This window comes from Lutjanus erythropterus, chromosome 15, assembly GCF_056507025.1.
Source record: "Lutjanus erythropterus isolate fLutEry1 chromosome 15, fLutEry1.hap2, whole genome shotgun sequence".
In the NCBI taxonomy this organism is placed as follows: domain Eukaryota; kingdom Metazoa; phylum Chordata; class Actinopteri; order Lutjaniformes; family Lutjanidae; genus Lutjanus; species Lutjanus erythropterus.
The window spans coordinates 36,583,867-36,610,971 of NC_139331.1; the positions used below are offsets into that span (position 1 = coordinate 36,583,867).

Consider the following 27,105-nt stretch of genomic DNA (forward strand, 5'->3'; position numbering starts at 1 on the left):
TGTGGACAAGGTCAATGTTATTTTGAATATATTTGTGTTTTCGCAACCTTACCTTGCTGTCAGATAGCCTTTTTTGACAGGAAACCACTGTTATATAAGCCACATATAACCCACTAGACACACCCACTTATTCCAACCTGTCCCATCACAATGTGAATAGAAAGATAAAGGACTTGTGGCCAGGATAACATCCTAATTCTTGGGGCTGGTGATTTTTCAGCATACAAATACTGGCTGGTTTTAGAGTCTCTGGGTAAAATATGATGATGCTGGCATCAATAATGTGCAGTGTGCCTGACAGGATTCATACACAGTGTATAGAGAGGGAGGAGGAGTGTGTGCTTTGTGATCGGTGCTTCCTTTACTTTTTATTGATGAGCCACATCTGTAGGTCCTGAACAGATGTTACAATCTGATCAAAGTGACACAAGCTATTGAAATCAATTATAAACATACAGAGCAACAAGAAAAACGGAAGAGAAGCATCTTACACTACACTATTGTAAGTATAAAGAACAAAAAATGACATTAGCATTAACAAATAAATCCCGAAAAAATAAATCTATTTTAACTTTTTTTTTATGCATTTCTACGTTTTAAAAAATAAAATAAAAAAATACTCATGTCATTTTTGTCTTTCATAATATTATTGTTAACAGAAATATGTGCTAAATAGGGCAACATAGGCACTGCTCATTAATCCAGTAAACTAAACGTGATGCTCACTACCTGAACAGACAGTAGAACGGAAGTAATTTAGGAAGACGTTCTGTTTTTTAAAATGTTTCTTTCCTTCTACATTCCTTAAAAATATGCGTTATATTTATTAAATAATAATCACATACTTTCAAATCAGATGGATCAGTGTTGGTACTGTTTTCACTTTGGAGAAAACACCGCCACCTACCGAAATATCGCGAGACTTACAACCACGGCGGGTTTTCAATCCGGGTCTTCGGGTCAGCTGATCAAAACACGGAAGCAGGTGTAGTTGTGAAGTTCCAGCGGGCTGAGGAGGAGGAGAGGAGCTGCTGGAGCTGACAAAACGGTTTCTTTATGGATTTATGAACCTGTTTCTGGTCGTTTTAACGTTTCGACGTGAAGTTTAAGGCTATTACTGTTTGTCTCCATCTGTGAGTACTGAGAGAAGACATTACGGCTGTTTATGACAGTTTATAACCTGCTACAGAGGAGGACATCTGGTCACTTTTTTTGTAATTCTACTTTTTAAAGAATAGTCTAGTTACTACATGAGATGTAAAATATCAAGAGCCTTGAGTTTATCATTAAACACCTTTATAATACCTTTATATGAAGAAGGAATAACTTAAAGCTGAACCCAGTATTATTCAGTCTACTGTAAGTCATAGGACAAGAAATATGAAAAAGTGAGCTAAAGTTTTAATTACAACAAACCTCAGAACAAATATAAAACTGTAAAACTGACCCATTAATGATAACGATGAATTTCTTGTTGTGTATTTAAAATGTTTGGTCAGAAGCTTCAGAAAGCAACAAATGAGACTCATTAGAGGCATTAAAGTCATTTTAAAATATGTAATTTTGTACCAGAGCCAAACTGATACTGTTTTTTGGGGGAGCTGAACATATTTTTCAATCAAAATAAGAATAATGATGAATTATCATTACCTCTAATATCACAATTGTAATATCAGTCAAATAACAATAATATATATATGTATTTTTAAAATCATTCAACCCTAATATTAAAGGAAGGAGTGCTTCATCATATCAGTGCCTTCTTTGCTCTAAAATCCAAAGTGACATCAGAGCAATGAAGCAGTAAACTTCCACTGATATTTAAAAAATATAGAAATAATTATACATAAAAACAAATAGAGCAACCTGAATTATAATATAAAATCAAATTTACATAAAATGTGGCCTGTAAAACAAAATAAATAATTGAAAACAATTATTATTCTTGTACCTTTCACAGTGTGATGACTTGATGACTTGATGTTTTATCAGAAAAGGTTTATTCTGTCAGTTTTGTTTCTGTAATTTGATTATTTAGAGGAGGAGCACCTGACTTTTACTACAGCTGTTATTTCCTTATCTCATTTTTGATTTCACTGAAGGCTTCTTAACTGAAACAGAAAACAAAAATGTCAATTCCATCCATTATTTAGAATCAGTAGTTGTGGTATTGTACTCAAGACACTGTTGCAGCCATGATGTGACATCTGTCATGGTCATAAAGAAGGATTTATGAATGTTTATGACTGTTGTCATTAAGTCTCATTTGGTCAGTTGTGTAATTTTTGGGATTGTTTGGTGTTTCGTAAACATTCATAAAGACACCTTCACTGAATGTGTTTTCTTCATCATTAACTCTACAGTCAGTTTAAATGGAAGAAAAGAGACAACATTTTTTCTAACCGTCCACTCTGACACAGTCCTTGTTTTGTCCAGCAGGTGGCCCCGTTGGGCTGCAGGTCGCCGCTGACGATGGTGAAGGTGTTTCGCAGTCCGGCCCGTCATGGCTACGCCGTGGAGGTTTCTCCGTTCATCCCAAACAGAGTGGCCTGCGCTGCCTCCCAGTACTACGGCATCGCTGGTTAGTAGAGTACACGGTTCATACACAAGCACTATGGGAAGGACGAGTCACAATAAGGACTTTTGTTGGACGATTTATTGTCCCAGAAATAATTGCGATAAACAATATTATTTCCATTTAAAGTCCATTTTATGCCACTGATGTAATGATGATACAGGAACATCATAATGCAAGTACACCACTTTCAATCAACTTTTAATTCTTAAGAAAAAATATTAATCTATGCTTTTATAAATAAATAAAACAAATTAAATGAAACCACAAAACCAAAACAGCAAATAAAATGGACTCTGTGGCATTTGGGACACGTGTAGACAGTTGTGTTGCCACAAGAGTTACAAATTTTGTGCATTATTCTTAAGTGATAGTTGAAAATATTAACATGTTTTTTCTTTTATAAGTTTTATTTAAATAAATCTCGCAGCGCATTAGTTAAGTCAAACATCTCAAACAACAGAACAGAATAATAAATCAATAAGGCTCTCTGCTCTCGTCAGCCTGTCCTTATTTAACACACTGCTCTGCCAACAAAATAAAACTTCAGTTATACGTCTGTTTCTAGAATAACAAGGCAAACCAAACAAACTGCGAGAAAACGTGTGACCTCTGGAGGAACCGTACAACGAAACAGACTTTATCGAATAATACATTATTAATCTGTTAATGGCAAAAGAAAAAATAAAAGAAACTAAACAAATTAAAGGTCTGAATATGAAGTGTATCAGCACCTACAGGTGATGTTGTATGTTTGAGGACTGTGGGAGGAACCCGGTGCAGGTTCAGACCCAGAACCTTCTCGCTGTGAGGTGACAGTTCTCACCACCACTACCTCACTTATCAAATCAAATCTAATTAAATCTAATTAGCTTTTCAGCAGGTGACTTAATTTAGATCTGTATCACCTTTTGTTGGCCGATGAGTCAGAAACTCTGCAGGTTTCAGTGAAACAATAATTAATGTTAATGACCTGAAATCAGCAGCAGAAGATAAAACATGATAATTAACTGGATCTGACACATTAGAATAATAGTCTAATAACTTTTATGCTTTCATGACAAACTTGTCACTGCTACTTTATCTCGCTGCATAACTTTTAAGCTGATAAGCTCCAAATGTTAATATGATATAAAAGTTAAACTGTTAAAGTCTTAAACTCATAATCATAGACTTTCTGTATGAACCCTGTTGTTTTTTCTTTTCATTTGTCATCTGTTTCTCTAATGCAGTCTTCACACAGAAAGCAAAGCAAAGTTTTCACGTGAGTAGATCACATACAGTAGTAAAGCTGATAAAGTTAAAGATGACTGAACGTCAGATTGTTTCAGTTTTTCCCAGTAAAGATTATCTGACGTGCTCCGTTCATCAGGCTAAGTGACGTTTTACATGTTTGAAAAAAAACAAGCTCATCCCGGTTCTATTTTAGTCAAGTTTCCAACCTGTTTTCTTTTGCTCAAAATCGACTCTGATGTCCTTCACGTTTCCCTTCATCAAAGGAGGACGAGAGAACAATTAACACAATTACTGTAGTGTAGAGTAGCGGCACCTTTTATATGAGCCATAGAACCTCATTTTTATTTGAATATCCTCTAAAAATAACAAGATGTGAAAATAAAACAGGGAGCTGCTGGGAGTTACAGTCAGTAAACTGTCCCTCAACTATACAGAAACAAGACTGACTTAAGAAAATGACATCAGTTATGAATAAATAACTTGGACACTTAATTTTCTCGTCCGCTGAAGAAGAAAAGAAGACTGTTCATATATATGAGTTTTTAACGCTCGAGTTCACTCACTTTATGTATGTGAGGAAGATGTCTGATTCAAAAAGCCTGACTGGAATATGCAAAATTCACTTTGCTCTCAGTGTGAACATGCTGTAAGTTATATATATGTGATAAAATTAACCAAAATAAATGCACTTTCTGCTGTATGTCTTTAGGTTGTGGTACACTCCTGGTCCTGGATGAGACGGACACAGGGGTTGGTCTTGTGAGAAGGTAAAGTCTTTTTTCTTTATGTCTTCCTTTCATTTTTCTTATTTAATATCTCTGTGTCTTTGTCTCTGTCTGACCTCTAGGTTTTGATGTTATTTGTATTTCCATTTGTTGTTTTTTATTCAATCATTTTCCTTATCTTTTGAGGAGACAGTATTATGGAAGAATATCAGGGACAGACATAAAGAAAAATGAGAGGAGGAAGATTTTTGTTTTTCATTTGTTTGTTTTTCAAGTTGAATAAATTTTGACCTCACTCTTGAAGTGGTATCTCAACTTTATTCTCAACATTTCAACTTCATCCTTGAATTGCAAAAAAACTTTCTCCTCTCATTTTGCTTTATGCGTGTTCTTAATACTCTTTCATAGAATATGCTTTTAAGAAGCATGTTTTTCTTTTTCTTTCTTTCTGTTTGTCTCACCTGTACAGATTTTAATTATTTTCTTTTCACTTCCTTGACATGCTTTTATTGTCTTACTGTGCAGTAATATTTTTTGGATCTTACCACTTTATCCAGTTAGTTTACTTTCTGTGTTGTGGTGCAGTGTGATCATCTACAATATATTTAATTATTATTATTTTTAAATTTAGTCTCCATGTTTGTGAGTCAATGTAATAATCCAGGTGTGTGTGTGTGTGTGTCAGCTGGGAGTGGGGTGACGGCCTGTTCGACGTGGCGTGGAGTGAAGCCAATGAACACGTCATGGTTGCCGGGGGCGGCGACGGCAGCCTGCAACTGTGGGACACAGCCAATCACAGCGCTCCGCTGAGAGTGGCCAAAGAGCACACACAGGAGGTAAAACACACACAAACTGAAACTATGTGTCTGTCACAAAGATGCTGTAGCCTGACTTGTGCGTGTGTGTGTGTGTGTGTGTGTGTGTGTGTGTGTGAAGGTGTATTCTGTGGACTGGAGTCAGACCAGAGGAGAGAACCTCATCGTCTCTGGATCGTGGGATCAAACCGCCAAAGTGGTGAGTTTCTGTACTTTATTTTCTTTTCCTGTCAGTTTGTTTCCTCTCCTCTGACAGCGATGTGTGTGTGTGTTGTTGTTGTTGTTTTGTGTATTTTTGTCCTCTCAGTGGGACCCCGCTCTCAGCCGATGTCTGACCACGCTCAGGGGTCACGAAGGGGTCATCTACAGCACCATTTGGTCGCCTCACATCCCAGGATGCTTTGCTTCAGCCTCAGGTGAGTCCACAAGCAACACAGGCTTTTTATGTACTGATGGAACTGATGTGACTGATGCAAGGAAGGAAAGACAGAAGGAAGAGGAAGAGGACAAGCAACAATCAGGAATCTGTATCATCCCAGTGTGAATTTACTCAGGTCAGTTTGATAATTGGGTCACAAGGTGGCGCTGTAGCTGTTGTTATTCTGGCTGCGTCTGTGCAGAGTGTGTTGGGTTCATTTGTTTTCAGATCATGTTGGGACTCTCAGTTTGCTCCAGGCTGCTCCGATTCAGCTTAAACGTTTTGATTGACAAAGGAGGCAGAATACTGATGCAGCTGAGATGTTTATATCATTTTCTGTTTCTGCAGTTTGTAGAGGAGGTTCAGGTGTCAGATAACACATGGAGGAGCTGTTAGAAGACGGACAAATGTTTGATTTTTCCTTCTATTTGTTCAGAGCGTCTTATGAATAAATAAATAAACAACAGCTTCACCTCCATAGTGTGTACATAAGGCTGGGTGCTGCTCCAGATTTCCCAAATTGATGTTCACTGATCACTTTCTCCACTAACTGATCGGTTATTTGGGCCATAAAATGTCAGAAAATGGTGAAAAATGTCTATCAGTGTTTCCCAAAGTCCAAGATGACGTCCTCAAATGTCTCGTTTTGTCCACAACTCAAAGATATTCAGTTGACTGTCAGAGAGGAGGAAAGAAACCAGAAAATATTTTGATTTGACATTTTGACCTTTTTTGTCTTAGAAAATAACTGATTAATCAATTATCAGAATAGTTGGTGATTAATTTTATTATTGTTGCAGCTGTAAAGAAAACCTGCTGACATTATTTGATGATTTAGTCTGATTATTGACATAACTTTACTCTAAGATTTAAAATCTTGGCAGTTTACATTTTTCTCAAGCAACAGATCAACCAAGTGTCAGGACAGATGTGTCAGTCATATTTAACATTAATATATTACATATTTGTGGGTGTAAAATTTGCTGCATCAGGTGGCATCACGAGTCAAAACCTGCAAGCTTCTGTGGAGTCTTCCCGCTTGGAAACACTAAAGGAAAAAATATCAACAGCTCAGTGATGAAGTCAAGAAATAAAAAGAGTCATCTGCTGCTGGTTATGATGCAGCTCCTCCTCCTCCTCTCTTCCTCCTCTCCTCCTCCTCTCCTCCTCCTCTCTTCCTCCCCTCTCTGTCAAAGTAGTGAGTTTTAGAAATGAGCTTCATTCAGAAGACAATTAAGTGAATGAGTTTGTAGCCAGAGGGAGCGCTGGATTATCTTATCTGTTTGTGTGGGAGCACACGCTAACTTTATCAGAGGGGTGGAGCCGCTCTGATGGATGATGGATGCGCGTTTCGTCAGCTCTCAGTTCAGATTGTAGACCAGCTGGAGTCACATCTGCAGCAGCTGTTTGCAGCTCAGGATCAGTTAGTGGAGCTCAAACACGGTGGCTGATGAGTTTGGTTTAATTGGTTTGAGAGAACGAGCGGAAATCTGTGATGAGATTTTAGAACCAGGAAGATGTTCAGCTCCTGTTGCTCAGAGGGTTATTCTTGTCTTAACCATGTGATTTTTAAAGGGATAGTTCAGATTGTTTGAAGTGTGGTTGTGCGAGGTACTTCAGTCAACGGATTACTTACTTTAGATGGCTGCTGATACGTCATGAGTTTGGAGAAGCAGCAGGAGTACAGGTGTAGGAAGTTAACCAATACTGCCTCTCTCAGTCAATCAGTCCATTTTAAAGTAAACTAAATGTGTAATTAATTTGCCATTTTAAAGTGTAATATTTTTCACTTTTAGTTCTGGTTTAGACAAATAGGAGTATTTACGCATATCCAAGAGCCAGTGTTCTTTAATGCATCAAAGTAGTGACACTTCAAGCAACACTGCTTTGCATCAGACACTGCATGACACCACCTTATATACACACGATAACTCACACTGTTCAGAAAGACATATCATTACAAACACTCTCACACATGAGTTAGTTCCTTTCATACTGTGCTTTATTTCCCCTTGTGGAAACATAACAATAATCATATTCACTACTAATGATACTGTAGTTTTTAATTAGGCCTGCGCATCATGATGAATTGATCCGTCTGTTAGTCTTTAAATCTCAGAAAACAGTGAAAAGATTTTGAGTAAAACCCGTCGATCAGTTTTGTTGCAGCGGTGTCTGTGTGACCTGTTGGCAGGTCGACATATCAGATCAGATGTGAACACAGAGGTGAGCGGCTGTATCGTGGACAGTCAGTGGTCAGTAATGGGTTCATTATGGAGCTCAGTGCTCAGTAAATCATTTAGCTGCAGAGGTTAGCGGAGCTCCAGACCTCTGCTGGAGGATTTATCTGATCTGATGAGATCTGTGTCGCTGGTCTGAAACTCAACAAATGACAACTGACCTCTGAATGCTAAAATGAAATTAGTCCTTGATTTCATATTAACCTTTATTTACATCTTTAGTTTTTGCAGCAAATCCAACATGATACTACAAATATTGAAAAATTGTCACAGACACAATTAGTTATTAATGAAATTAGATGTTCAGACCACCTCAACTGGCTTCTTTTGATGTGAAGGAGCAGCAGTTCCCTCCAGGTGTCACCCTGTCTCAGGTGTCTGCAACCTTTTCTCTCAAAAGGGCCAAAAAAAGGAGCAAATTTGTATTTGGCATCCATTGCTGTCTGAGGGAGATTCAAGACTAGCCTCCGGCAGAATTTAGCAGAAAAGGCGCTGAGCAAAAACAAAAAAACCCCAAAACAAACGCAAGATTCAGAGCATCTCACCTTGCCAGTTTGTCTCTATAGATGTACGCTGCTCAGTCAGTCCAAGTTTTCAAAAAGTTCGATGTGTGGAAACAAACTGGCGGCAGCCTGATGATTATACCTCCCAAACCACTAAAGAAACAGACCTGGGCCAGACTGAATTATTTGGGGCTGAGTGTGAAAATAACCTGAGAGTTAGTGGAGAGCTGTTTGTGTCAGAGACTTGTGTTTTACTGCAGCAGCCGGAGGTGGAGGTGAGGAGCTGCTCTCTGCTTTCTGACCTGCAGCAGCGGTGATACAACACGAGAACAAATTACCCTCCGTGTTTATCTCTAACTCTGGGTTTCTGCAGCCTGCTCCACTTCAGCGCAATTAACTGGAATCCAGTTCAGTCGTTTATCTTGCTTTTGCTCTACTTTCTGTTAGTGTTTGTTTCTCCGTCTCTGTTTTCTTTCTCCTGTTTTCTGCTCTCTTTCTTCCTCTCTCTTCCCTAAAGGCTCAGTCAAGAAAATTGTCCTGCACTCAGGATGAGAAGTGACAGTTCAGATGTAGGTAATCAGGAAACACTGAGAACAAAATTCACTGCAGTTTAGTTCGGTGAAAAGTAGGGTGAGAACCAGTGACCCCTCCACAAAAACAGATCTACAGAGCGCTGTTTCTAGTGCTGAATTGACACATCAGAGTTCAATGAAGGTGAAATGAGCAAATGAGATTGATAATTAATTTCCTTCGGTGGACTCAGGCTGCCGGGGGGGGGGGGTTGGGGGGCAGGGAAGGAAACAATATAATGGAGCACCAACATGCAGAAAGTCATGATGCATTTATGGTCTAACAGTTCCAGAGCTGTTTCTAGGTTTGTTCTGATAATGATACCAGTATCGTAAATTCCTCTGATTCAGCCTAAAATGCTGGATCTGGTACAGGCTTTCCAGCAGCGTCCCATATGCCATTTACTTTTAACCTGAGCCAGGCCAAACAGAAATTCATATTCTGTTATGTCACGCCTCTTTTCATTCTGTAATACAGCTTGGTGTGCAAATATAGAAGCCCTCGGTGTGGCGATACTGTGACATCTCTGTGTAAAAAGGGCAATAGACTTCCGCTCGAGGGTGGTGACTGAGAGAGGGCTTCATTTTTATGCCTCTGTGCTGGACGCATTGTATTTTTGGGTTGTCTTTCCAGGTAATCAATTATTGATCAATAAATGTAATGATATAGAGTAGTCTCAGACCGCTTGATGTCAGAAGTGACCTTCCAAGCCTCAGGATGATTGAAAACAGCAGGTGATGTTTTGAGCCATTTTCAAGCCATGATACGCTGATTTTTATTAATTTGTGAAGAACTGTCACCATCAACACCAGCACTGGTGGTTTGCCTGGTAACTCAGTTAGTAAAGCGTTCACCAAATGTACTGAGGTTTGACTCCTTCCTCCTGGGAGCTGCATGTCGTTCTCCCACACTCCCTCTCTCTGTCCTGTCACATCTTCAGTTGTTCTATGAATGAAGGCATAAAAACCAAAACTATACATTAAACAGTACAATCATAGAATTTAGTTTATAGCTCAAAAAAACATTTTTAAGTGTGCAGTACCTCTTTAATCAAACAAATCATTTTGCAGACTTTTAACGTGCTTTTAACAGGAGATCTGTAAAACGTTTTGGTCGTACTATCATGATACGACTCTGCTGATTGATTGATTGATTATTAATTATTTGTGACTGAGCGGTGACTCTGTCTGTCTGCCTGCAGGCAACAAAGCTGTGTTTGAGTCTGTGTATGTACATGTTCAACATCTGTGTGAAGTGCTCATCAGCCAAATGATGTTTTGCAGAACAGTCACACACACACACACACACACACACACACACACACACACACGCACACACATACACACACAGAGTCCCGTTAATTGTATGTGTGTGTTTGTTTGTGTTTGTTCAATGATACCAGGTAGTGTCTGGTTAAATAATTGATAGCGAGGATCCATCAGAGACAAAGGCTCACTGCTACACACACACACACACACACACACGCACGCACACACTCTGTGGTGTGTGTATTACACTCTGTCCTCAGGGAAACTTTAGTGAAACATGAACTCTCACTCACCTCTTTCTGTACTTTCTAGAATGACTTAATAACAGACACCAGGGACCAGATGTATGAACAATACATACGCACAAAAGACATCCAGATAAACCGATATTCATGATTGAAGTCACCTCACACAGACTTCAGACCAGGACACACAACTTTTTAGAGGTAACTGCAGGTGGACTGATGAAGAGGAGATAAATTATAAGGTGAGAAATATAACCTTTAAGTAAAACACTGGGCCTCATGAGGCAACCGCTCGTACTAACAGATTAACTAACAGGTTTGTTCCAGTGGTTTGTACAAGTGATTTTAGTGGAACAAGAATGAACCAAATTTCAACTAATATTAACTGAGATATTTCACTAAAAAGAAAAAAAGTGTCAGCCTCATGGTGGTGCATCAAAGTCAGAACATGCACTGAAATTTGTCACCTGTTTTTTCATATTTTGTATCCTGTTGATCATTGTGTAACACCGCACATATTCTGGGAACCACCATGCAAAGTCTCCCAGTGCAGCCGGTAGATATTCATTTATTTATAATATCATACATCAGTACTATATTCATCAGGCAGAGATGAAGAATCAGCTGGCTTCACATCCTCAGTGAACCAGTCGTAGAGCCCAGAGTGAGATAAAATGATGACAAATAGAGAGAAAACAGGTCTTTCTGTTGCTGTCACTTTCACACACACGTGGTTATCTAAGGTTTCACAGCCCAGTTGAGGAGCTATGTGACAGCACACACACACACACACACACACACACACACACACAGATGAACAGGAAGGAGTCTCTCTGTAGGGCCGGTGTTGATGGAGCGATCCTGTCTCACATCAGATTGGTGCTGCCGCTGCTGCTTCAGGCCTGGTTAGATCTGAAATGAGAAGACGAGCGACGATCAATAGATAGAAAGAGAGCGGGGAGGTCCTGTGATATCATGACTTCAGAGTTTTCTTTATGAATCAATGAGCATGTTCAATCTATTTATTCTCCAGGTTTGTTTCACTACAGATAAAGGTAAGCTACTGAGCGAGCAGACAGAGGAGTAAATACAGTAAAAATCCAGAGAAGAAGAAGCTGAAAATCATCTCTAGTGTCCATTGATGGCAGCAGAGACAAACTTTCTCAGTATCTCTGTCCAACAGCTGAATTAAAGGTTGTAATGGTGTAGTTCCCAGTCTCATGGCGGGGGACTAAAGTGGCTCCCAGTAATGTTGCTTAGTGAGCTCTGACCAGGTGGTCTGGAAAGGAAATCGAACTTTCATTGGTCCGTCTTGAAGTTGCTCATTTCCTGTGATGTGAGCTGTCTTGGTGGAGCTGCCCTGAAAACACACACAGGTCTCTGCTTTTACCGAAGTGACAGAAGTGAAGCCAGGCGGAGCTGTGAGGAAATTCGGTGCTCGCTCAGAACTTCCCTAAAGGTCAGAAATCAATCTAAGTGTTCCCGGATGGTCATAACACAGAAGCTTGCTGTGATGTTGTGATGCATTTTTTTGTCTCATTGACCTCTGTTTGCTGAACTGTGGAGGTCTTCAGGGCTCAAGTTTTCATTCAGCCTTCAACATGAAGGAAGAAGTGTTTTGGCCAGAAAGGGTGTGTTAAATAAATCCACCATAGCTTGTTGTTCTGATTAGGTACATACATATATACATAGGTTTTGGTTCTGTTTGCAGGAGAAACTTAACATGAATGTGGCTCCATCTTGAAAACAATATCCAGTTCTCTTAATACTTTTGTGCATTTTACGAGTGCTGAAACAATTAGCTGATTAAGCAAGTAAGGTGGGCTCAAACTACAGGAGTTTTGGGTCAGTTTACCTTAAATTGATCCCTTCCAATAATCAGAGGAGAAATCAGGTCTGGGACCTTGGTCAGTACTATTAGACCCAGATTATCTTGTAATGTGAGCGGTTTACACATCCAGTCTTAACCCTCATGATCTGCTTGCACAATTGTCAGGGCCACCTTGATCATTTCAAACATTTTTGATATTTAGGAGTTAAAATCTGGATGATTGTCAGTAATGTCAATAATTTCTGTGCAGGACCAGAATAGAGACAAGTCTACAATGTAAGATGACAGAGTCCCAGAACAGCTGATTCTGGGACTGTTAATTGTAATTGCTTAAACCATTTATGGATCAAAAATGCCCCTCGAGTGCTAGCTCCTCAAAAACAGCTAACTGAGCTAACTGAGCTAACGGCAGCTACGTGTAGCAGTAGTTAGAGGCTACAGCTATCTGTCCATCAGGAAACTGTAAATGACAGAGTTGAAGCAGAGCAGCTGGAGGACATCAGAGGGAAAACCAGAAAATATTTTCTCCATAAAATCTGATCCAGATTTACAATTAACAATTTCATATAGCAGAAATTTTCGCCCAAATACAACAACAGCGAGGTGTTATGTGTTGTTTTTGGCTGATTGAAAACCAGACGTGTTGCTGTGTTCTGAATCACCTGTTGAGGTTTGAACATTCATACAGGGAGGCCTGCCTGTAAGGAGCTGCAGTAGTTAATGTGTGATATTATGAGATCCTGAACCAGGAGTTGTGCTGGAGGCTCAGGTATGGTCTGATCTTCCTGATGTTGAGAATTGACACGACTGAGCGATCGAGGCCACGTGGACCTTGATGGTTAGCTGGTCCTCAATCATGACGGCCAAGTTTTGGGCAGACCTTGTAGGTGTGAGCTGTACAGATTTGAGCTGGATTTCTTTTTGTCTAGAGGGACTGGCTGGGATGACAAGGAGTGAAGAGGTTGAGTCGAAGGTGGCGTTCTTTCATCCATCATTGAGATATCAGCATGACGAGATCTGAACAGAGGCTGTGTGGTCTTCCGGAGGAAATGACAGGAAGAGCTGGGTATCATCAGCACAGCGATGGTATGAAAAACCATGAGACTGTATTATTGTGCCAAGTGAGGTGGTGTATAATGAGAAGAGAAGAGGGTCGAGCACTGACCCTTGAGGAACTCATGTGGATAAGCTGTTCATCATCAACTAAAATCAGCAAATAAAGTTATAAAGTTGTGTGCGTGTGTCCAGCCCCCCACAATTTTTCAAACCTAATTCTTGTCTCGTTTGTGCTGTGAACAGTAACATCACACAGTGACTTCATAAGATTCAAAGCCCCATTTTACCTTATTTACCAATTTTACCAATCAGAAGAAAGTGGACTTTTAGGAAACAGGACTCATGCAAAGCTACTCTAATGGAATCCCAGAATGAGCTGAAATTGAGCATAATTGGTCCCCTTTGCTCACATTTAAATAAATGCATTTATGAAGATAGTCATTTGCATATATGGAGTTAGTTTTATCCTGTAAGTGTACATGTGTTACACGGGTCATTTGTAATTGCCTGCTAGTTCAGCAGTTTGTAAACTCCCATGTTGAAAGCCTCCAGGGGGCCTGCAGCTGTTTAACATAATGATTTAAGAGCCAACGGGTTAAAAACATTCAGCACAAGAAAGAAAAAAATAAATCTCTCTGTTCCTGAAAATAAAACATGACAAAAGCCATAGAGAGTCTGAGCTGTGACGGCGAAGTGTTCCTCTGGTGGGTCTTATGGATGGATGGATGAGTGGATGGATGATAATGAGTTGTCAAACATTGCTAGCTAGCATTAGCGTACGGTGGAGAATTGCGGCCTTATCTCCCCGTGGAGGCCTCCCCTCTGGTGTCATTTTGCAGCGAACATGAGAGGCTACTGCCACTGCCGGCTTTGAAGAGGAAGTGAGGAACCAAGAGAGAGAGAGAGAGAAAGACGCAGATACGGGGGAAGCAGGGGGCAGATGGCGTCTCATTCCGATAAGCTTATCGGGGTTTCCCATGCTCCCTGCTGCCTCTCTTTCTCACATCTCCTGGTGTTTCTCCTCCTCTTCTTCTCTCTCCTCTCATCTTCTCTCCATCCCCCCCAATTTTCCACACAAGATCACCTCCTCCCGCATCAGCATGAGAGAACTGTGTGTGTGTGTGTGTGTGTGTGTGTGTGTGTGGAGCTTCAGTCTGCCCTCCAGATCTCCTCCAGTGTCATCTGTGGTGCCAGCTACAGTCGCCTTCAGCTGTGCAACAAATCAGAGCTGCAGTAAACAACTTCACTCTGCTTTTTTTCAATCATGCAACCTTGTTGGACTCTAACCAAACTAAGAGCAAATGAGCAACACTTGAACCCCAGAGACAAAACAAGGGTGGTGGTTAAAAGTTTAGGACAGCTGACTGAGAATGACTTCAAACTCAGCACAGTGTCAAACACATGAACTGATACGTAGAATCTTACTTTATTTGGGGTGTAAAACATTATAATTCAATATAAATATTTGTTAAATCACTTGTTTTCAAGAGACGAGATATTCAAATTGCTAAACTTTAATGTTTTTCATGTTGAAGTTTTAAAGGTAAATTCTTTCTCATTCTTTCTTGATATTCGACTTCAGCTGCTCAACAGTCCACAGTCTTTTGTGCTTCATAATGCACCACACATTTTCAATGGGAGACAGGTCTGGACTGCAGGCAGGTCAGTCTAGTACCTGAACTCTTTTACTACGAAGACACACCGTTGGAACATGTCCACAGCGTGTCTTGGCATCGTCCCGCTGAGATAAGCAGGGACGTCTCCAAATCCCTCCATACCATCACAGCTGCTGTCTGCTGAAGTCAGTGCTGGGAACAATCTGGATGGTCCTTTTCCTCTTTAGCCCGGAGGACACGACGTCCATGATTTCCAAAAACAATCTGAAATGTGGACTCGTCACACTTTTCCACATTAGTTGGACAAGGAACAACGAACTGACCAAAGGGAACCAGCCCTTATACCAACATGTCCCCTGTTCCTACTGAATGACTGGAGCTCTGGGCTTTACTTGTTCCTGGGTGGGAGACCTCCTGGGAAAAGCTACGTTGCTGCTGGAAGTGATGTCTGTGGGCCAGTAGGGGTCAGTCTTCCCTGTGGTCCTAATAAAAAAAAATATATTCCATAGCCCGAGGCAGTGACGCTGTGCTGGAGGAGATGGTGTCCTTTAGATGAAATCCTGACTCAGTGTGGGCATTAAAGATCCCATGACACCGGGGCTCCCTGGTGTCCTGGCTAAATTTCCAACCTGTCCCTCTCCATCTGGCCACCTGATCATCCCCCAGTGTAACTGGCTCGATGTTTCCCTCCTTCTCCACCCAAAGCTGATGCGTGGTGAGTGTCCTGGTGCATAATGGCTGCTGTGCAGTGGTGGGTGCCTGAGGGGCAGGGATGAAAGAAATAAAAAGGGCATTAGCTGTATGCAGTTGCTAACCTTGAGACCTAAAAAACAGGATTTTGAAACAACGTCTTTTGTAGATTACATTGAAATGATTTTATTTATGTTAAGACTCACAGGAATCCACCAACACCTGTCTGTATTTTGGGCCTGGTTCCAAACACCTTGCACATAACATCTATCATTTGTCCTCTGTCAGTTCTTCTCATGTTTTTTGTCAGTGTTCACAGGATTTAAGGCAGACAAGCAAAGCTGCCATAAAATAATCTGAGAATAAAAGATGCACGGTGTCTGTAGTCTGCATGTAATTCCTCTGGTTGTTTGTGTTTCACGACACAGCTGCTCTGCCAGCTCGCCTCAGTGAAAACACGATCCAGCTGTGTGTGTGTGTGTGTGTGTGTGTGTGTGTGTTTTCAGCCCAGTGGTACTGTAGCAGTGTTTTATAGATAAGCTCTGGAGGTGGCTGATCTCGGCTCCATCAGCCAATAAAAACAATCATGTAAATCTGGATGAATGCAGCTCTGTGGCTTTTTATTTGAACCCTTTTTGCTACAGTCACCCACATGTTCGCTGTGATCACATTCAGCCTCAACTCGAGTGAAAATTGAGTGAAACGAGAAAAATATTTTTAATGCAAAGACCTGTACATGAAGGGTGAGAGGAATATGACCAGGGAAGGATTAGTGTGAAGAGATCAAGACATCAGGAATCAGTTTGACATTGAAACAGAAATGAAATGGCTGTTTTTGGAACTTTTCCAGGAAATAGACAAGGTGTCTTTGGATTGCCAGTAGGCAGCTAACAACATGCTAACAACAACAGCAACTGTTTTCAACATGGGAAAATGCATAAATAACCAGAGAACACATCCAGTGTTGGATTTATTTTACAAAGTCTCTGAAAAGGTGCTGAAGTTCAAGCAACCAGAAGCTGATGTCGGCCTGTCAGCCTCTTTTAAAATATTGGACAGTGCAAATTCATTGATAGTGATACCAGTCAGAAAAAGATACCATAAATAAGTTACTGTTGCAGCCATATACCACTCTGGAAATTTTTGTACCCCACTGTTAATTCACTTGTGTGTTACAGGGGACATAATGTCCATTAGCAGGAAAGCTAATGCTAGCTGGGGTTAAAAGCCACTCTGTGTGTGTGTTCGGCTTTCCTTTGTTTCTGTGTGACTCGTTCAGCCAGCTCTGGCGTTGACCTGCCAAGTCTGCACTGGTCAACTGCTTCACCGCTCGGTGGCTCTGAAGTTTAGACCAGTTCAGTCTTGAGATCCTGCTGTCGAACTTGCACTGGACGGGCCTGTCGTCTTCCTTACGCTGCCTCTCATTCAGCGGTCTGTTCAGTTTTGTTAGACGAAGACTTAACTAAAACACAAATACATCCTTGGGTGGTGGGGTGGTGGTTAGGAGGGGAGCACTTCCACAGTCCTCTCGGTGTTGTTGCTTTCAACAAGAGAAGCGAGGCCCTAACACAGTTCACAACTCTGGTGTCCCACAAAGCCCCTGTATAAACCCCCAGTTCTGTCACTCTGACAGCAACCAGCCAGACAACACAACACAAAGTGGCAATATGAATGATAAATTATCTCTGTAAAGTGACCGCAACAATACAAAGTTAGTAGAAAGATACAAATAGATGATATTTTTCACTTGACTTTATTTGCAAAATGTATTTTTCCCCCCAAATAAACAGATAAATTCCCTTTTTGTTCTGTCAGATGAAAAAAAAATCTGTAGTGTTTCCTCTCAAAAATCTGTCAGGATTACTTCCTTGGCATCATGTGTGTGTCTCTTGTGCATTTGCGAATTTTCAGGTTGTCTCACATCAGTAAGAAGCTTAAAGGTAGCTGCATGTGGGAGAGAGAGGTGTGTGTGTGTGTGTGTTGGCTGAACTTGCTGATACAGCAGAGATACCAGGTGTAATAGAGCGAGACCCTTTTACAGAAGTCAGCCTCTAATGTGCTGCAGAATGTACACACACACACACACACACACACACGCACACACACACACACACACACACATACACACGTGCGTCCAGGGCCAGACCATCTTTGCTGCTGCTGCAAAAGAAACACAATGTTAAACTGTTTGGATGTTGTAAATGGTGATACACACACACACACACACACACACACACACACACACACACACACTGTCGAGTTGGCATGTTTTTCACCCGCTGATGCCAGAGCAGCTTCCACGCATGGCTGAGAAGTGGAGTGTGTGAGGAGGAGGAGGAGGCGGGATGGAGGGAGGAAGAGGATAAATAAAAGGGTTAAAGCAGTCATGAAAGAATCGATGAAGAGCGGGAGGACCTGGTCTGTGAGGGTCTGTCGGGGTTTTCATCCATGGGTGGGATTAAAGAGGAGGAGGATGAGGAGGAAATGGTGAAGAGGAGGAGAGGAGGCATTAATCTGCTGGTCAGTAAACATGAGGTGAAGCCAGGAAGGGGTGAAGTCCTCCTCTTTAATCTGTTCCCTGCAACAAACAGTCAGGATTTGTTCTGAGCCGTTTATTCAAACTCGACTCAAATCACTGGTGTTCGCCTCGGAGGGACTTCAGGTGGCGTTGTTTCAGAACAGACGTCCCAGACTCTCAGTCACGTAATCCTATTAAGCAAATTTATTTAGCTGGCAGCTTCCACTCTGATGTTGCCCAAAGTTTTCATCCCTCTTCATTGTTGCTCTGACCACACAAGCATCAACATTAAAGTTCCAATAAAAGCCTCCGTCCCGCCAAAACAAAATGGTAGTTAAGGTGCACCTGACTGAGGATGTCTGAGTAAAGGTTCATTTTTTGGAGACACTGTTAACATTTGGTTAGTTTTGGTTTCAAATTGCATAGTGACAGTTGCTGAGTCTCCCCGTATATGACACTGATTGATTTGTAGATGAGGGTGTGTCGGCGTGTTATGGAGAGAGATGAATGAACAGATTCACATCATTGTCATCAAAATATTTTATTTACTAGTTTAGTTTTCTTGTATTCTTGTATTCTTGTATTTCACATTTTCTTTCAGATACGAACACAATTGACATGGTCCAGACCTGTTGTAGAGTCATGTACAGTCAGTCTCCTGGTATCAACGCTGAAGTTTTTCACTAATGACTGTATTATATTTCATTAGTTTGAAGACATTTAGAGTTTCAGGTTACAGGTGTCAATCTCTGCAGCTCCAGCTACGTCCACCCCCCCCCCCCCCCTCGTAGATCTGTGAAGCGTACCGAGGCCCTCGCTCTGATTTTTGGCAGAAAGACTGCAGCGTTTGAATAAACCTCTCAGAACCTGCTGGCTGTGAAATGAATGAAGAGGAAGGAGGAGCAAAAGGGAGGAGAACGTGATGTAAAAGGTTCTGCTTTATGATTGTCGCAGTGTGTTGGCAGACCCTCAACCTCTGCCCAGGAACACACACACACACACACACACACACACACACACACACACACACACACACACACACACACACAGAGAGAGTTGGAATGATGCCGTAATGAAGTGGTCCCTGAAATGAGGACCATGGACCAAGAGAGCATTTTAAACTGGGACACACACACACACACACACACACACACAGACCTGACATCTAAAGAAAGTGAAAACACTGACGGCCATGTTCCCCTCTATTAACCTCTTTATTCTCTCCGTCTGTCTCTCTTTATTCTCCTTTAGTTATATTTCTCTTTATATATCTTCTGTCACTTTTTCTCTCAAATATATTTATTATTATTTATTTATATTTAAATAATTTTTTGGACATTTTATGCCTTTATTTAATCATAAAAACAGAAGGCAGATGTGGGGAAAGCGAGCAGAGGAATGACCAAACAAACATCAATTTTCAACGTCCGACTGTCCGTCTGTACAGTCCAGTTGCTCAGGCTGTGGTTGCACTGGGCATGCTGGGTAAATCTCTGCTGCATCTGCTTTCAGGTGACGGGACGCTCAGAGTTTGGGATGTGAAGGGCGGTGCGTGTCGATTGGCCATCCCAGCGCACAAGGCCGAGATCCTCAGCTGTGATTGGTGCAAATATGACCAGGTAACCGCCCACCTCCTTTTGCTTGACTGTGTTTTTATCCTTGACAAGATGCAGTTTATGTTGGAACTGGATGCACCTTAAGTACAGACCCCCTATTCAAAAAAACTTACAGAATGCAATGATTTATAAATACTTTTCAACTAAGACAAACATACATGATCCAGAGCGACATACGCTGCCATCCTGACCACGTCTTTTTCAGAGACATCCCTGTTTATTTCAGCGAGACAATGAAGAGACACATTGTTCACATGTTCCAACAGTGTGGCTTCGTAGTAAAAGAGTTCAGGAACTAGACTAGACAAAATCTTTTGCAAATCATTGCATACTGTTTTAAATTCCGTTTAAAACCCTACCTTTTTGGAATTGAGGTTTGAATGAAAACATTTTTCTATGGTTCACAAACAACTTGATTTCAGTATAAAATGCATCTTAACAGCTTTATTCAAGGTTAAATGTATTTATCCTGCAGTATTTTAGTCCAAATTTAGTGCACCTTAAATGCATTTAATAAGCTAATTCATGATTATAATATCCAAATCAATTTGAGTTGAAACATTTATTGTGAAAAACATTTTCTCAGGTGTTTTGAATAATTTAAAAGACAATTAACCAGATTTGTTTTAAACAACTGATTGTTATTTTTTTTAATAACAGTAACGTGTTGTGTGTTTGCAGAATATTGTGGCCACAGGTTCAGTCGACTGCAGTGTGTGTGTGTGGGATCTGAGGAACGTCCGACAGCCTGTCAATCAACTGAGAGGCCACACCTACGCCATCCGGAGAGTCAAGGTACACACCCACACACATACGCATGCAGACACACACAAACACAGCCTGGTTTCACATATGCTGTCAAATGTCCTGTAACAACACTTTGTTCTCAGAATTTAGAGCAAAATGTGTGTGTGACAGAGATGCAGTGCAGGGCCTGACAGCATCAAAACACCCACTAAAATGGACCTAATAGGACCACACACACACACACACACACACACACACACACACACACACACACACACACACACACACTAGATGTGTGTGTTTGTGTGTGTGTGAGAGGAAAGACAGCTGCAGAGGAGTCACTAAACACATCCCACTTACACAGATTAGACACATGTCACGTCACACACACACTCACACAGACGTCATGAATACGCGCACACACACACACACACACACACACACACACACACACACACACACACACATAACTGCTAACATAAGCTGTTATACTCAACCCGTCTACCTCAGTTCATCCAATCAGGAACTGTCTTGTTCAAGTTGTGTTTTTCAGGACAGGTGTCACTGATCGATCGAGAGAATTGTCTGAAACTGTGTGTGTGTGTGTGTGTGTTGTCAGTGTTTGCAAATCTGTCGGCTTGTATCGATTTACTGGAGGGCGCACAGAGGCGGTGAAGAGATTCACGATCAGCAGAAGAAGAGAAAAGAGATAAAAATAAACTGAAAGACAAAGATACTTCCTGTCCGACGTCAATAAAGCAAGAAGCCATGTGAGGTCGTGGTTTACAGAGATTTTAGAACAGCTCAGGGATTTTCTTTAAACCTCCTCACCTGTTCTTAAATCACAGTCTTGTGAGGCTTATTGGATTTCATAAAATAAACACAGAGCAGAGCTACATCAATGAGTCAGTTTTGATAATTGATGAATTGTTTTAGTCATTTTTCAATTTGTTGCTTTTCTTTGTCTTTTATGACAGTAAATGAAGAGTCTTTGGGTTTTAGACTGTTGAACTGACAGAAAAAACTATTTGAAGACGTCATTTTGGGCTCTGGAAAATTACGATGAGCATTTTTCTTGAGCTGTCACCTGAAAGTCGGCTGGTCTGGACTGTAGGCTGATGCAGGATTATTCAGTAATGTAAATAATTGTTTCCTGGTTACAATATCTTATATAACACTGAAAACAAAGTAAGTTTAACAGTGTCACACAGAAGGGATTAACAGAAAGATGCTGTTCTGCTCCCAGATGATTTTGTGTTTCATCATCACAGCTGCTGAGACTCTCAATATTTGTTGTTTCTGCTTCGCTAACAAATGACTTCTGCTGATGACGCCAATAAAGCTGCTGAAAATATAATTGAGAGAGAAAGAAAGAGAAAAAGACAGAGGTGTTAAACGAGGCAGCGACTCGGCGTGAATCTGCCTGATAAGAAAGGTGAGACTGTCAGAAGCAGAGAGGGGGAACAAATGAACGAATAAATTAATTTAAGAGTGCTTCGCCGACAGTCGGTGAAATTACTCTCACTGGACTCTTTTCTGCGTCGGCACAATCCTGCAACTGCTGAGCAGAAAAAAGGCTGAAGACTCGACTCGTCCTGCCTGAAGACAAACTTTTTTTAAACATTCACACCTTTTTTTACGAGACGAGGGAAAACCTCCAGCTGCAGACTTCAAAAAACTCTGAACAGATGAAAGTGTGTTAGTCGGGAGTCCCCGAGGAGCCAAAATATTTAGTTTCTTTTTCTTTTTCTCCAGAACAAACTAATAGAAAACACAGCAGGTCTTCTGCTTTCTAATTTTCTATCTTGAAAGAACGGCTCGCTGAGTTCTTCATGAGAGAATCAAAGCATATTTTTAACTCAGCCAACATGAACAAATTGCAAAATATAGTTTGTTTGCATCTCTAAATGTCAGTCATAAATGTTAGATGATTCCAACCAGAAAGATCATTAACTGGGAACGTCCCAGTTGCACAGACATCCCTGAATGTCAGTGACACCGACAGTGTAATTAATATTCATGTTGATCTGTTGATGTTTGCTCCAAAACATAAATAACAAACATTTTATCTCATGAAATACAGCTTTCAGCTCTGACAGGGACAGTCAGGAACTCGTGGCTTCCAGCTTAATCCCATGTTACTGCGATTACTCTGCAGCACATCCTGGTGCTGTCGTCCCCCAAAAGCTGTGAAAGATAAAACTCCAGGTCTCCTAGAATAAATTGATCAGGGTGGTCTCAGGTCTCTGTCCACGAGAGCACGTCTCCTGTTGAGACCCACAAGAAATAAAAGCGTTTTAGTCCACAAAACACCGCTGAGTTTCACAGGAAAACAGTTTTGCAGAATCTCCCAAACAGTGGAAGTGAATGGTGACCAGTTTTCAAATGTAAAAAAAAAAAAAAAAACAGGTCCAAAAATAGGTCCAAACGTGTGAAGACAGGTGGAGCACACAGACATTTTTGATTTTTATTATTTTCTGATCGATCAATCGTGAATATAATGGACAGATTGACCAGCAATAAATTATTTGCAGCCCTAATCTTGATGCACGTTACTGGAAACATACACACGTGTTAAATACTTTATGAATGAGAAATAAATGCATTTAGTCTGAGCTAACAGGACGGTTTTATTTCCTCTCATTTACACATGACTGAATTATCAGAATAAAAGTAAGACTCTACTAAATTTCTTCCATCGCCTTTCATTTATTTGGCGACCCAAAGAAAATCTCCTGTGACCCACCTGAGGGTCCCGACCCAGTGTTTGGCTATAAAATAGTATAAATTATCTCAAACTTGACCATCTTTATTTATCACAGTTTGCCTCACAACCTGAACAACACCCTCGTTCCTCAGAGTCTTGATTCAGATCAGGAAAAACTCTCCAAAAATCCCTGTAATGGGGAAAAAAAAGTTTTATTTTAATGCAGAGTTCTACTCTAACTTCAGTAAATGATCTGTTTCCTTCTCCACTGTATTCATATGAAATTATAATGATAAAGATAAGACACACAAACAAGTGACCACTAATTCATAAATAAGTATAACTAACAGATAAAGAACATAAATGTCCTAATTGCTAGTTTTCATTCCTCTCTTTACAGTTTTCTCCGTTCAGTAAGACGGTGTTGGCGTCCTGCTCGTACGACTTCACTGTCAGGTAAGAAAATCTTTTATGACTTTGTTCCTCTCTGCTTGTGTAACATTTTTTTTTTTTGCTAAAACACCAGAAGTAAAGAGCCTAAATGTCAGTGCCTCAGTTGGACTTTGAAGCATGTGTGTAACTAATTTCACATTAATGATCCATGGAAATGAAGGAAGTTTTTACAGGTTGAAGTTTAATTGAGTTTGCACAGAGTAATTGATAGCGAAACCCCACAGAGATTCATCAGATGTCTCTCACAGGGAAATCAAGACGACACACATGAACAAATATTCCTCATATTGATGATCTGCAGCACTTCATTTATCTTGAAAGGCAGTGATACTTGGATTAGCTTCCTTTTACCTCCTTACATGTATGATGAAATTTTAAATGGATATTTTGGGTTTTGTGACGTGTCTCCATCAACACAGTGCCAGTTTGGAGAAGCAGCAGGAGTATCAGTGTAGGAAGTTGCTCTCTCTCTGTTCTCCCAACAGGATTGGTCATTTGTTTATGTTTATGTGGTCAAATTCAGGGTTTTGGTTTAAATCTGGGGAACTATTTGGTTTGGACAGGCTGGAGTTTTGTGCGTTTTGTCAGAAAATGCAGCTCTGTTTCTGCTTTTTCTTCTTTGCACAGCTGGCAGAAGTGCTCCTCTTTGGGGAGGCATGATTTTTTTGTGTCGTCCCATCTCGATGTCCAGGCTGTGCTCGCCGAGTCTGTGCTTTGTCAGCGTGGTTCTTTGTTTATGGTCAGTCACTGTGGTCAGGTCATACGCCACACTGTTCTGTCTGTTTAGGACCAGATAACACTACATTTTGCTCCATGTCTTTGTTTGTGTGTTCCAAATGGTGATGTAGTTTTGTTTCTGTTGTGTTATAATTTGGTTGACTCTAATTGATTTGTTGTCAGACTGATCCTGAGGCAGAACAGGGTTCTAAGAGTCTCGACCATTGCTCTTTTTTGAATTTCTTTTAAAGGATTTTGGTCTAATTCAACTCTGCAAAAGCATCTTGCAGGTACACAGAAAAACAACATCTGCAAAACTCTAAATGCATGATTTCTATTGAGTGTTTGTCCAATTGGGCTGAATTCTGAGAGGAAAGACAACTCCATGTCTCACTACTGTACAGGAGGACTGGTTCAGTGACAGATTGATCACTCTCTGCAAACCAACCAAACTCCAGTGGAAAAATCCTTAATTTTACCTGACAGAACCAGGAGTTGTTGGTCTTCTGCTGCCTCGACCTCATAGTTTGTGTTATTGTGGGACTTCAGTGTTTTAACGGGGCGGTGGCTTTAAAGAAAGGTGATTAATAATTTTTTAAGATGATGATGTTGGCATTAAGATATAATAACAGACATTCAAAACTTCTTTCAAAAACATAAGTAGAATTTGAATGTTGAAAGATAAAATTTGTTCCAGCCCAAGTTATCTGTTCACTTAAAATTGGCTTCTATATTTCATTAGATAATGAGGAAACACAATTCATTTGATTATTTGAGGAGATTTTAAAGGGAGCAGATATACGTCATGTACACCTGGACATGATAGATGTGTCGCTAATATAATAATAATTGCTAATAATACAGAGGAAAGCTATATTGTTATAAGATAAGAGATTTCTTTTTTAGTCCTATACTAGAGACATTTTCAGTGTTACAGCAGCAAAGTGGATAACAAAAATATAAAGAAGCATCAATAAAAATATAAGAAATTAAATATAAAAGTATAAGCAAGGGGAATTATAAAAAATATGAACAATTAAATATATTGATTATGTTGAGGAAAACGTTAAGATGCACCTTTTCAATAAGGATAAACCTTCCAGAAGCCCTTTTTCATCTCTTCATAGAAGCTCTGGTGATTGTTTTCATTATTGATTGATCTGTCAAGATAATCCATAAAATGGAGAAAAATGTTCATTATATTTTCCCAGAGTCAAAGATGACAACTTTAAATTGCTTATTTGGCCCGAAACCAACCCAAAGGCATTTAATTTACAGTGATGAACAACAGAGAGAAGCAGTGAATCCTCACGTTTGAGAACCTGAAGCCAGAGATTGTAGAAACTGTCAAAATATTTGTTTAATTTGATTGATTATCTGTTGATGGAACGATGAATTAATCAGCTTATTATTTTTAGTAGAACTTCAGAGTGTTTCTCAAGGACTGCCCTGCCCTTCTTCTCTCTGTCATCCATCTCTCCATCCATTAAATCTCATCTGTAAATGTATATATCCATCACTGACAGGTTAGAATAGATTCATCAGCAGTTTTATAGAACAGAACAGACATTATGTTAAAATCTACAACTGCAGAAACTCACTGAAACGGAGAGACAGAGCGGAGAAAAGTAGAGAGTAAGCTTGTGAAGCAGCATATTCTCATCAGAAACACAGAGGCAGTCTTGCTTGATATTACAGATTTTATTAACTGAGCCTCTGCAGCTCCAATAAAGGAGCAGCTCCTCTTCATCTTTGTCTCCATCTCACACATCAGTTAACTTTATCACACATTATCACGGTGCCCTCGCTGCTTCTACGATGACACCATCCATCCACTTTGGTTGGTAATTGAAAGAAAAGGAGCATAAGCAGAAATACGACTCCTCCACGCCGGAGATCACATCCACCACCGCTACAGTCCTTTAACCTCTACAGAAGATGGTTTCAAATACTGAAATGTGTCTGTTATGTCACACAGAAATTAAATTACGAGTCTTGTGAATGCTTGAAGCTCAGGAGTGAGTTGTGGTTGAGGTCAGAGCTCTGTGTTCTTCCACAAATGGAAAAACCATTTGGCTTTGTGCACTGAAGCACTGTCAAGCACAATCAAGCTGACAAAAATTTGACAAAAACATTGATGATCAGTTCAGCATTTAGGTCTTAAAGCAAAGGATTTACTACTTTTCTTGCTTTTCAATTATTGTAAAGTTAATATTGTTGTGTGTTGGACAGTCGGTCTGACAGAATAAGCAATTTTTTGCACTTTTATTCCAATTTGTTTATTTTTTTTTTCTTTATTAGTCCAATGGGTTGTTTGCTAGAGTGAAATATCTGCAGATTTCTTTGATTTCCAGTTCATGAGGATAGTTTTTCTTGGAGATATGTTTCGATGGACATTCAGTGATTCCAAACTAACCTATTAATACAGATGTGTGCCTCCTTTAACCTGCAGCAAGCAAGCTGCACTCTTGCTTAACTGAATCACAGTTAAAGTTTTTTGACTGCAGTAAAGAAGTCGTTCTTTAGTATTACTGTTGTTAATAATAGTTTATGGCTTTA

The 27,105-nt window shown here is 40.3% G+C and overlaps 1 protein-coding gene across 5 annotated transcripts in view; it reads left to right on the plus strand.

Moving 5' to 3' along the window:
* The first annotated feature begins 977 nt into the window (after nucleotides 1–977).
* Nucleotides 978–27,105, plus strand: part of pex7 (peroxisomal biogenesis factor 7) — a 53,898-nt gene continuing 27,770 nt past the window's right edge. For 2 of the 5 annotated variants that reach the window (XM_084738108.1, XM_084738112.1), the window contains exons 1-9: nucleotides 986–1,133; nucleotides 2,440–2,581; nucleotides 4,521–4,578; nucleotides 5,222–5,372; nucleotides 5,473–5,550; nucleotides 5,659–5,767; nucleotides 19,819–19,925; nucleotides 20,604–20,717; nucleotides 23,777–23,832. In XM_084738108.1, the coding sequence (XP_084594234.1) occupies nucleotides 2,473–2,581; nucleotides 4,521–4,578; nucleotides 5,222–5,372; nucleotides 5,473–5,550; nucleotides 5,659–5,767; nucleotides 19,819–19,925; nucleotides 20,604–20,717; nucleotides 23,777–23,832 (782 nt within the window). In that variant the 5' untranslated portion in view covers nucleotides 986–1,133; nucleotides 2,440–2,472. Of the gene's footprint in view, nucleotides 1,134–2,436; nucleotides 2,582–4,520; nucleotides 4,579–5,221; nucleotides 5,373–5,472; nucleotides 5,551–5,658; nucleotides 5,768–19,818; nucleotides 19,926–20,603; nucleotides 20,718–23,776; nucleotides 23,833–27,105 lie in introns of all 5 variants that reach the window. The other 3 variants (XM_084738110.1, XM_084738111.1, XM_084738109.1) reach the window with 3 other exon arrangements.